Below are 12,056 nucleotides of genomic sequence, written 5' to 3' on the forward strand. Positions count from 1 at the left end.
TAAAGATCCACAGTGGCCCCCCAATATAATGCTCCTCAGTGGCCTCACATAGTATAATATACTTTCTAGACCCCACCCTGCCACAGTATAAAGCCCCACAATGGCTCCCAAACAGTATGATAGGCTCCCCACATTGTATAACAATACATCTCATAGTATAATATGCTCCACACACTGCTCCTTGAGTTATAAACCTCCACAATGGCGCCACATGTTATAACACTCTACGTTATACTAGGCTGCACACAATATAATATGCTACTCAGAGGCCCCCTAGTATAATGTCCCATAGTATCCCACAATATAATGCTCCTCAGTGGCCTCACACAATATAATATCTTCCCCCTAGTATAATGTTCTACAACGCCTCCCAATTTAATTCTCCACAGTGACTGCACATAATATATATGCTCCAAAGTGGTCAATATCTAATAGTTATGGCCTATCCTAAGGATATTTTGGCCCACTCCTTTAATTCTTAAATCTCTGTCAACAGTGACTCAGCAAAACCTTGTTTAATACTGTATTATAGTGAACTGCCTATTGGCCAAAACTGGTACTGCGCCTTAACAGATTAATACAGCACGCAAAATAGTATTGAGTTCCTCTTCTTAAGGCTACAATCTCAAGGGACTGACTTCTACCACCTTACATAACCAAAAGGATGCAAGAGATAGTGGAGTTAGTAAAAGATCTAAATCAATATTGGATCGGTAGGGGTCTGACACCTGGCACCCACACAGATCAACTTTGGGGATGCCAAGTGTCAGACCCCCACAATTGGATAGTGAAGATCTATTCTAAGCATTGGATATCAATATGTACTGTCGGTCAACCATTCTAAAGGGTGCAGGGTCTGAATGGGACACTCTGACCTTGACTTTCATGTAAAATAAGCATGGGACAGTCTAGATTTGACTTTTGCCTTTTTTCGAAAAACGGGACCCGGTATTTTTAGTATACACCACCTATTTTACTGAGTTTCTGTAATGGTGTAGATACATATTTCATTCCTCCTCTATATAACCCTCCTTGGAGGAATAAATCATAATTCTGCACTTCTGTCCATAACATCCCGGCCTGGGAATTCTCCATAATCACCGTTATTAATGTCCCTCCGATACTCTCACACCAGATGAGTCGCAACACACATAGCAAAGAGACTAGACAGCTACCAACAAAGGGTTAAAGTGAACGGCCCTGCGAGAGCTGAGGAATTATAATAATTGTCTATATAAAGGCTGAATGTGCAAAGACGAGAGGGAATCAGCACAGTGAGGGTGGAGATGAGGTAAGGATGACCACAATATCAGTAGAGGATTCTAGTAGGCCACAGGGCTAAACAGTACTGGTACAATAACACAACAGATGATGAGGATGAAGTCCCAAAGCTGAGATGGTCTCATAGTTGGAGATGGTCTCTCCAACTATGACCATCTTCTGTGGTCATTGTAAAGTCAATGAGGATATGTCAGAACTTTCTCCATGAAGTACCCATATGGGAACCTTCTAGGTCACTACTCGAGGGTCAAATGAGATGTCTGGCAACTACTAACTCTCTCTGCCCATTCAGGGTCCATGTATAGTCTAAAATGTATAGCTAGCCACTTTGGTAACGCACCCAACCACCCAAACTACTCCTCATTTTGAGAAGGTGAACCAAGCCTCCCAATAATATCAGGAAGTCAATCCCACACCCAGAAGCAATGTATTATAGGTCACTTCTTCATGAGGAGGATCTTCCGGTATAACAGCTAGGAGAAAGTGAGGATTTTACTTCCAGTCACTATTGTGGGCATTGTGGGACCTTAACTGGACAGAACAAAACTTTGGATTGAGACACCATGTTCGCCATCGACTGACTATGGTATAATTTACAAGGATGCCATGAGACCTAAAAACTTGTATTCACTAAATTTTCCTAATCTGGATCAAATTGACCTTTTTTAGACCTAGATGTTGCCTTGGATTGGCCACTAAGGCCCAGTCTATGAAACCCTGGTTAGATGCCTACAAATTATCGTAACAATAATTTGTTTAGCAGTCTAATATAAAATATGTAGATGTTTTAAGACGAGAATTTTTAGCCGTATACCAAAGCTGTTTTTTTACCATTTGTGAAATCTTATTCTGTTATCTCTGGTTTCCTAAGTTATGTAAGTTCTGAGCCTGGTGGCTAGAAATTGTCATCATACATAGAAGAATTTTGTTTGGTGTCTTCATTGTTTTTACTGCGGTATATCCTTTATCCTAGACTAATATTCCATGTCTACTGGTCTTTGTGGCACCTTATCCTGTCCTACATAATGCCAGCCTCCCATTTAGGCCATCTTGGGTGTAGGCTGAGTGGTTTAACCCTCAATGGCTCCAGTAAGAGTGGAAATTTTCTGATTGGCGTCATCCTTCCAATCCATCTCGACAAAGAATATCCAGAAATCGACTTCAAAATGAGTCCTCCTCAAGGTGCCTGCAAAATGTGAGTAAAGTCTACCTTGGTAAGTCAGTATTACATGCTATAGGCTGGTAGATGTAACGTTAGAGAGAAACTATGTCCAAAGATATCACTCATGAGACATCTTTCCATTGGCAATACTTTTTGGCTATTGACTTCTTTGATATCTTTGGTACTGTGCTGAGCTACAGTGGATGGAACTAATGTGGATTATTGGAGGACCCAGATCTTCTAACAAGTCCATAATAAACCAAGGAACTTACATTTCCTACCTAGCAAAGTCATTTCCAAAAAGAATTGTCCTAGTATAATTTGTTGATCCAGAAGAAGTCTCTTTTTGACCTTTTTGGCCATTTAGCTAAGGAAAAAGCCCATTCCTGACCCATCAGCTTGGACGTTGGCATCTCTTGGTGTCCAGACCCTCCTATTTTTGTACAATGGCTTTCATATTGTATTACAAAACACTACATATGCTTATTAGAACGTCCAAACTTCAACCACATCAGTAATGGATGTTCTTCAGATGTCTAAGGTTACGACTTATGTTCTCTTCTGTCCATTCCAGGTTTAGTTTTGATGTCTTACAGCAGTTTCAGGCCTTGCGCTTTTCGGTAGAGCAAATTAATAAAAATTGGGATCTTTTGCCAAATATTACCTTGGGTTTCAGGGTCTATGACTCCTGTGCTGGCCTCCAACAAGAAGTGGATGGGACTCAAATGTTTCTGACAGGGCAGGAAAGAGGGATTCCCAATTATTCCTGCCAAGAAGGACCATCGGTGGTGGCCATTGTTGGACATTCAATATCAACTTTTTCCATTTTGATGGCTCACATGCTTGGACTATACAGATACCCACAGGTATATATTGCTTGATACAGCACTTATCAGTTATTCTTCTCTTTTTATGGTTTATTGGTTTGTACATTGTGATCACTCCAATCATTCTCCATGTATTGAATTCTAATTTAATCTTGGGGGGGTGGGGGGGTGGACTTATACTTATAGACAGTAGCCAGCCCGAATATGCAGAGCTGCAGTATAAAATGTGAGCTTCAGATAAGCCAGAAACTGTATTTTCCACTATAGAAGCCTCTGTAGAAAAAATATATGGCTGCCTTCAGCTTGTGACGTTGGTTACAGAAACATCATTGATAGTCAACTAACCGTCAGTGGTGTTGACCAAGTGGGACAGATTCATTAGTCACTATTTTATGCAGTCAGAACTTGGAAAAATCCATCCTATTCTCACCCCCTGTCATAGGCGTGGGGCTTGCCTGGGGGGGTGTTTTCTAATCCATCTTGAGTCGAAGACTGGCAGGGCAAAAATGGTCATAATTGGTTAGCTTGTCCTGCCAGATTGACCCAAGAGCTTCCAATAGGCCCAGGTTCTGACACAAAGATTTGTACAGATGGAGGATGGACCCTTTGAATCAGTTCTGTTGGTGGAGTTAGCCTATTAGGTCTATTTAGGACACTAAACAACTCACAGGTCCACATGATCCAGTGCTTTGGTGTCTCAAATAGCCTATTCCAAAGACGAGGATGTACACCCTCTCTACTGCGCATGGGCCAGAGGTCTCCTCAATATCCCTTCTTATTTCTTATCACAGATCAGCCACTACTCAACCAGCTCTCTTCTAAGTGACAGATCACAATTTCCTTCCTTCTTCAGGACAGTTCCTAGTGATGTCTTTCAGTCCAAAGGTCTGGCACAACTGGTTTTGCATTTTGGATGGACTTGGGTTGGATTAATAGCTGTGAGTGAAGATTATGGTCAACAGGGCATCCAGGTTATTAAGCAAGAACTCCTTAAGGCTGGATCTTGTGTGGCCTTTATGGAATACCTCTTGACCAGTCGTCAAGATAAGAACGCTCCTTACCTCGCAAAAGTCATTCGCGAGTCATCTGCCAAGGTGGTTGTAGTTTTCTCCACAGACGCAGAAATGGTTCCCCTTCTAAATGAGATGTTAAGGATGAATGTCTCTGGGAAGATCTTTGTAGCCAGTGAAGCTTGGTCCACATCAATATTACTATCAGACAATAAATATTCTACAATACTCTCTGGATCAATTGGATTTTCCTTTCGAAGCTCAATCATTCCCAATTTTCAGCAGTACCTCAATGATATCCATCCACTCCAAGGTCCAGGACATACTTGGGCTTTTGACTGTGAACTTCTCAATAAAGAATTGATGACTGAATTACTCAATAATTCAACAAACCTGTGTGCAAAGAAGGAAGAACTGAAGAATATCTACAATAGCTTCCAAGACGTCTCCAGTTTACGAGGGGCACATAACCTATATGCTGCCATCTATGTTATAGCCAAGGCTCTGCATGACTTCCACACATGTCATAAGTCGATAGGACATGTTGATGATGAGGGCTGTGGAAAAATTGAGCATGTAAAACCTTGGCAGGTAGGACCCTTTTGCGTTAAAGGTTTGATATGGGTCCATTATATGTTCCATGATGGGGTGACAAGAGGTGTTGCGTGAAGCTCTTGGGCTATAATGTCACTTACGGTATACATATTCTTCTCTGTGGTAGGTGGGCCTTTCTAAATAATTTGTCTCCTTGGCAGCTTTCTCACTACATCCAGGCTGTACGAATAAGATTGACCAGCGGAAATGAGATATTTTTTGATGAAAATGGTGACCCACCAGCAGTATATGATATAGTTTACTGGAAATCTGATGAGTATGGGAACATACAACATATCAAGATTGGGAGTTATGATGCAACACTGTCTGAAGGAAACAACTTCAATATTGACCCAGATGTTGAAATGTGGACCTCTAGCCTTAGTCAGGTAAACTTCTTACATCTTTACATTGTCCTTCATAACCTGATAGAAAGAGGTACCTGACCAAGGCCGAAGCATGGATGATGATAAATGGAGACATCGTTAGATCTTCGGCATGAGGTTGTTTTTAGGAGACCAAAGTTTATGTTTAGTCTACAAGTGCAGTCAGGGAGCCTTGAGGACCTTCACTTGGACTGGTCTGTCCTAACCAACCCCCTCCATAAAAGTTGCTACCAATAGTTGATTGAGTTTAGAGAAGACGTTCCTGGGGAATTGCTGATATATTATTAATGATATCTGGATGACAATGAATAGACTCATGTATCTAGCTTATGAGTGGGTTTCAATTCCAATAACAACGACAGATGTCTACACCAGGTATTATGGATAGTATAGTACGTATAACATAAAGTATTTTTGTTTTTGTATTTTTGGCTTCTTAGGTGCCCCATTCTGTCTGCAGTGAGAGTTGTCTTCCAGGATTCATGCAAGTGTTGAGAAGAGGACAACCCATCTGTTGCTTTGAATGTGTTCCCTGTCCTCAAGGAGAGATTTCCAACCAAACGGGTAAAAGAAATGACCACAGCCCAGATGACTTCAGAAAGGTTAAACATATCTAACAAAACTTTTGATGTATTTCAGGTTCCCTTGCCTGTAAGACATGTCCATGGGATCAGTGGCCTAATCTCCAAAAAGACAGATGTCTTCAAAAAGAGATAGAATTTCTCTCCTTTGAAGAACCACTGGGAGCTGCGTTGGCTGCCACCAGCATCTTCTCGTCCAGTATCCCTGCTTGTATTTTTGGACTTTTCTACTATTTTAAGAAGACTCCTGTAGTGCGGGCCAATAATTACTCCCTGAGTTGTCTTCTTCTAGGATCTCTGTGTCTTTGCTTCCTTTGTTCTTTAGCTTTCATTGGCTTCCCCGTGCAGGAGAAGTGTTTAGTACGTCAGGCTACCTTTGGTTTGGCGTTTGCTTTTTGTGTATCTTGTATTTTAGCCAAAACTATGATGGTAGTTTTTGCTTTCATGGCAACAAAGCCAGGAAGTGAACTGAAAAGATTAGCAAGTCCTTGGGTGTCCTACACAATCGTCACGCTCGGTATTCTTCTCCAGTTTACCTTGTGTGTTCTTTGGATGTCTCTTTCACCACCGTTTCCAGAGCAGAATATAAGCTCGAAGCCCGGAGTCATCATCATTGAGTGCAACGAAGGTTCAATCACTGCCTTTTGGTTCATGTTGGGATATCTCGGCCTTCTGGCCACCATATGTTTTGTTGTTGCTTTCTTGGCGAGGAGACTTCCCGACAGCTTTAATGAAGCTAAGTACATAACCTTCAGCATGCTGGCCTTCCTCAGTGTCTGGATATCCTTTATTCCAGCCTATCTGAGTGCCAGTGGGAAGTACACTGTGGCCATGGAGATATTCGCCATCCAGTCATCAAGTTGGGCGTTGGTGGTCTGCATGTTTCTACCTAAATGTTTTATAGTGTTATTCAGGCCAAAGATGAACTCTAGAGAATATCTGATGGGGAAAAACAAAAAGTTACCTAAATAATAGATATAATACGATATAAGATGTGTAAATTCTTCTCAATATTTGTAATAAAAAGGTTGTATTTTTATTATGTCATGTTATTGAAAAAAATCCCAAAAAGTTTTTATATTGCGTTTTAAAGAGGTTGTCTGTGTTTGCAAAAAATGTCATCTGGGCTGCATAGACTGCCCATATACTTACCATCTCTCCTAAGATGGCCAAAACAGAAGGAGGTCTCTTGAACTCCTAGAAAAGGAAGCACGTCTCCAAAAGGACATGCAATATCCTTATCTATCCCGGGCATGGCAAACACTACGTCCTCACACCAGGCAGAGGAAGTGATTGCTGGGACCACCTTGAGAATGTTGTGTTTGGTGGCATTCGGTCTTGGTTTTGGGTCTGCTTATATTCTGAGGTCACATCTTAGGCCTCGTTCATATCTATGTCGGTAATCCATTCATGGGGATCCCTTGAAGGGACTACCGAACGCATTGGCAAGCGGTGTACAATAAAAGCAATACGGACCCCATAGACTACAGTTCACGATCTACTTTCCTGTCCGCATGACTTATTAGGAGACCGTCTATGGGGTCCATGTGCTTTCACTGCACACCGCTCACTTCCCAATATGTTCGGTAGTCCGTTCATGGGGGTCCCCGAAACTGATTACCAATGCAGATGTGAGCGAGGCCTAAATATTAGTTTTAGTTGATTTTAATGTTCCATTGTTATGCTCCGGACTGCTACCCCCCTGTTAGGATTGTGCAGCAGGTGCGGCCATGATGTGGAAGTCGCGGCCTGTTCCACTGCACAGTCCAGCACTGCAAGGGTTAACTTCCCTTGCAGCAGCCAGGCGTGGTCGACTGTTTGACTGACTGGCGTGTCGGCCAATCTGCGCTCGGCATGGGCAACTGGGCTATTTGCTTGTGACCGTCCCTGGTCTGGACGCCTGGTGCTCTAAGATCAAATTTCTAACCTGAAGTGTGTGTGTGTGTGTGTGTGTGTGTGTGTGTGTGTGTGTGTGTGTGTGTGTGTGTGCGCGCGCGTACAGCTGCTCTGTAACTGCACAGGTCTCTGTGATCTACAACAGAGCTCACCTGGTTGTTTTGTGTAGCTGGCAGTGACAATAACTGCCAGACCGTATTCACATTAGAGTGTTATAGCAGCTCAAGAGTCCAGTAGGGCTCCGTGGGGTTTTGGTTTATTTAGTTTTTTTTTAATAAACCCTGCTACACTATGATTTGCCTCCTTTCTGCTACATTCCAATGACTGACATAATCTCACCTGGCCCTGTATTATCACATTTACATTGTGTATTGCTTCATTGGTGTATACAGAGCTCGTTGCCAGGCCAGAGCGGATATACTGCGCATGCGCTGATTGCATCACAATATACTGGTAAGCAAACCGCTTTCTGCTTCCAGTCCTGTGTTGTGTATAGGTCAGGCAAAATGAAAAAAAGGAAAAAGAAGAAAGCCACCCTATGCTGAAGTCTTATCTAGGCCGTGCACTGAAGGGATTAAAAAAATGTTCTCAACTTAATTAATACATCCGATGAAGGTTAATTATTCACATTAACTAATGCCAACCCCTTAAAAACCTATCTTGGCTTAAAGTATTTTCCCCCTGTTTCCCGGTGGCCCAGGGTAATGGAGACAGCATCCATGGTGGCCTAAGGTAGTGATGGAAGATTATGTAGATAATCTGTTTTCCCTTAGCCCAAACAGCAGCACAAGATGGGGTATTCCTGCCCCTGTGTACTGTTAGGACAGGTGGAACTTTTAATAAACTAACTAGTTACCCTCCCATAAAAGGTCCAGGAGACCTCCCCCTCCCTGTGTTAGTCTCCAAGTACCATACCGACTATAATAATTTATCCTTTAACAAGAAAGGGAGGGAGCTTTGTGCTGCTGTTTGGGCTAAGGGAAAACAGATTATCTACATAATCTTCCATTCCCCCTACGCCCAAACAGCAGCACAAGATGGGGACTTAACAAGTAATACCCCTTCTAGGGAGGGCGATCCTGACAAGCAGAGGTCAGGATAGAATAACCAAAAGATTTTGCCTTGGAAACATGCCAGTCTAACCTATAGTGTCTGGCGAACGTCAAGTGGGAAGACCAAGATGCAGCCGCACAGATTTGGTCTACTGAGAGGGATTGCCTCTCTGCCCATGATGCAGCCACCGACCTGGTAGCGTGGGCTCGCAAAAATTCCAGAACCTGCAGCCCTTGTGACTGTAAGGCCACTGAGATGGCTTCTCTGATCCACCTCGACAGAGTGGGTTTGGATGCCTTGACACCTCTGTTGTGACCAAAAAAATTGATGAGCAGGTTTTCTGACTTACGGAATGGGCCTGTTCGGTCCAGGTATACTTGCAATGTTCGCACCAGATCCAGACTATGCATCCTCTCCTCCCACTCCGAGGAGGGAGAGGGGAAAAAAGTGGGCAAGGTTATAGTCTGGTTTATATTTTCCACTGACGGAACCTTGGGCAGAAAACCTTGAACAAACCTAAGCTGGACTCTGTCTGGAAAAAAGACTGTGTATGGCTCTGATGCCGCCAAGGCCTGGAGCTCACCCACTCGCTTGGCCGATGTGATCGCCAGCAAAAAAGTCACCTTCCAAGAGAGGTACTTGAAGTCCACTTCAGCTAAAGGTTCAAATGGAGGGCCACATAGCCCTTGCAGGACCGCAGCTAAGTCCCATTGGGGAGCCGGGGGTCGGAGCCTGGAGGCCCCTTTCTGGAATTGCCTTATAAGAGGATTCTGAGACAGTCTAGTCCCCAATAGAGCGGATAACGCCGAGACATGTACTCTCAAGGTGGCTGGGGACAATCCTTTGTCCAACCCTTCTTGTAAAAACTCCAGGACTGATTCGATAGATGTTGTATCGCACTGCCTCCTGGCTCCCCAATCGTTAAATACTTGGGCGATCCTCTGGTAACTACGATTGGTTGAGTCTGCTCTAGAGTGGGCCAGTGTTCTTAAAACGGCCTGGGACAATCCTCTGTCTCCACGTACGGTGCGGTCAACCTCCAGGCAGTGAGGTTGAACCTGTCCAGATCCTGGCAGAGCTGACTGTTTAGAGTTACCAGGTTTTGGACACACGGAAGCCTCCAGTAGGTCCCTCGACTCATTAACATGAGGTGGGTAAACCATGCCCTTTTCGGCCAGAACGGCATGATGACAATGGCCGATGTCTGGTCCTGCCTGAGTTTTGCCAACACCCTGGGAATCATTGGAATGGGAGGAAAAACGTATACTAGTTTGAAGCTCCAGGGTATTGACAGGGCATCGATCGCCAAGGGATTGCCGTCCCGGTACAGGGAGCAAAACCGTCCCACCTTGGCGTTGTGTTGGGTGGCCATCAGATCCACCTCGGGGAGACCCCATATCCTGGTAAGCTGTTGGAAAATTTCCGGGGACAGGGACCATTCGGCTGTTGTCACTAGTCCCCTGCTTAGTTGATCTGCCAGGACGTTGAGGTGGCCTTTGATATGTACCGCTGACAGCCGGGACAAATTCTTCTCCGCCCATGAAAATATCAGATCGGTCACCCGCATCAAGGAGGGGGACCTGGTGCCCCCTTGTTTGTTGATATATTGGACGGCTGTAGAATTGTCTGTTCTTACTCTGACAGCCTTCCCTTGGAGATGGGGAGTCAGAGTCCATAGTGCCAGAAAAACTGCCGTAAGTTCTCGCCAATTGGAGGAGCGAGTTCTCTCCTGCGGGTTCCATGTTCCCCGTATTAGGGTCTCCCCCAGATGCGCTCCCCAGCCTGTTAGGGAGGCATCTGTGGTCAACAGGGTCCAGGAGGTCTGGACCGTGGACCTCCCGTCTTTGAGTTGGGACCACCATTGTAGTGATCGACGGGCACTGATGGAAAGCTGGATAGGCTTCTGAAGTCCCATGGGACTGTGGTTCCATACTCTCAGGATCTCGAGTTGTAACGGGCGCATGTGCCATAGAGCCCAGGGAACTGCCTCGATGGTCGCGGACATGAGACCTAGGACCTTCATCGCTGTCCTGATTGTAACCTCCCTGGTTCGGGATAGGTAGTGAACCGCTCGACCAATCTTCTCCTTTCGAGGAGAGGGCAGGGAGATCATCATACTGAGAGAATCCAGGTTGAACCCTAGGAATTGAATCCGGGTAGATGGAACCACTACTGACTTTTGCCAGTTTACTAGCCAGCCCAGTTCGCTTATAAATGCCACTGTGATGCTCAACTGCGTGGCGAGGAGCTCCCTTGACTGAGCTTTTATTAGCCAATCGTCTAGATATGGGACAATAAATATCCCCTGGAGGCGCAGGGCGGCTATGACCGGGGCCACTACCTTTGTAAAGGTGTGGGGGGCTGAGGTTATACCGAACGGGAGAGCTGTAAACTGGAAGTGATGTAATCTTCCGTTTAGATATGTGGCAATCCGTAAATATTTTCTGTGTGGAGGATAGATAGGAATATGGAGGTATGCGTCCCTCAAATCCAAGGTGACGAATAGATCTCCTGGCTGCAGAAAAGGGAGAACCGACCTTATGGTCTCCATCCGGAACCGGACCTTGCGGATAAATTGATTTACATACCTTAGGTCGATAATCATGCGCCACCCTCCGGTCGATTTTGGCACTAGAAACACGGGTGAGTAGACGCCTTGCCCTTGTTCGTTCAGGGGGACGGGTTCCAATGCAGCCTTGTCGATATACTCCAACACAGATCTTTGCAGATGAAGTTGTTTGGTGCCCTGAAGAGGGCGGGTCCTCCTGCATCTGTCTGGAGGAAGGGAAAGGAAGTTTATTTTGTAGCCTTCCCGTATAAGTTGGAGAACCCAAGGATCCTGGATCTGATGGTGCCAGGCGGTTAAATGTAAGGAGAGACGACCCCCCACCTTGGCCCTGCAGGCAAGGGGGTCGTGACAGTCAGAAGGTGGATCTTTTCTCACCACCACGGGAGGAACCTCGACCGCCTCTTGGGCCCGAGGGGCGCCTACGGAACTGGCCTCTAGACATGCCTCTGGAGGGGGCGTAGCCCCGAAAGGATCGTTGCCTGGATCCTGTAGACTGGGACAGGTTCTTACCCTTTGAATCGGCCAGACCCTCCATTATCCGGTCGAGTTCGCTGCCAAATAGCCTGCCGGGCTCGAATGGCAAGGCGCATAAATTAAACTTGGAGGCATTATCTGCCCTCCAGGGCTTAAGCCAGAGGGGGCGCCTTGCGGCGGTGGACAATGCCATGGATCTTGCGGCCAGCTTGACCTGGTAGAA

General features: G+C 45.2%; 2 protein-coding genes across 2 annotated transcripts in view; both read left to right on the top strand.

The window, feature by feature from the left end:
* KDM6B (lysine demethylase 6B) overlaps positions 1 to 12,056 on the top strand; it is a 456,451-nt gene that overhangs the window by 326,334 nt on the left and 118,061 nt on the right. The window lies entirely within an intron of this gene.
* Positions 2,307 to 6,813, top strand: LOC142202566 (extracellular calcium-sensing receptor-like). Its single transcript, XM_075272738.1, has 6 exons — positions 2,307 to 2,476; positions 3,018 to 3,309; positions 4,062 to 4,871; positions 5,036 to 5,263; positions 5,701 to 5,824; positions 5,900 to 6,813. The coding sequence occupies exons 1-6, from the start codon at positions 2,307 to 2,309 to the stop codon at positions 6,811 to 6,813; spliced, it is 2,538 nt and encodes an 845-aa protein (XP_075128839.1).

This window comes from Leptodactylus fuscus, chromosome 5 (genome assembly GCF_031893055.1).
Source record: "Leptodactylus fuscus isolate aLepFus1 chromosome 5, aLepFus1.hap2, whole genome shotgun sequence".
Lineage (NCBI taxonomy): Eukaryota > Metazoa > Chordata > Amphibia > Anura > Leptodactylidae > Leptodactylus > Leptodactylus fuscus.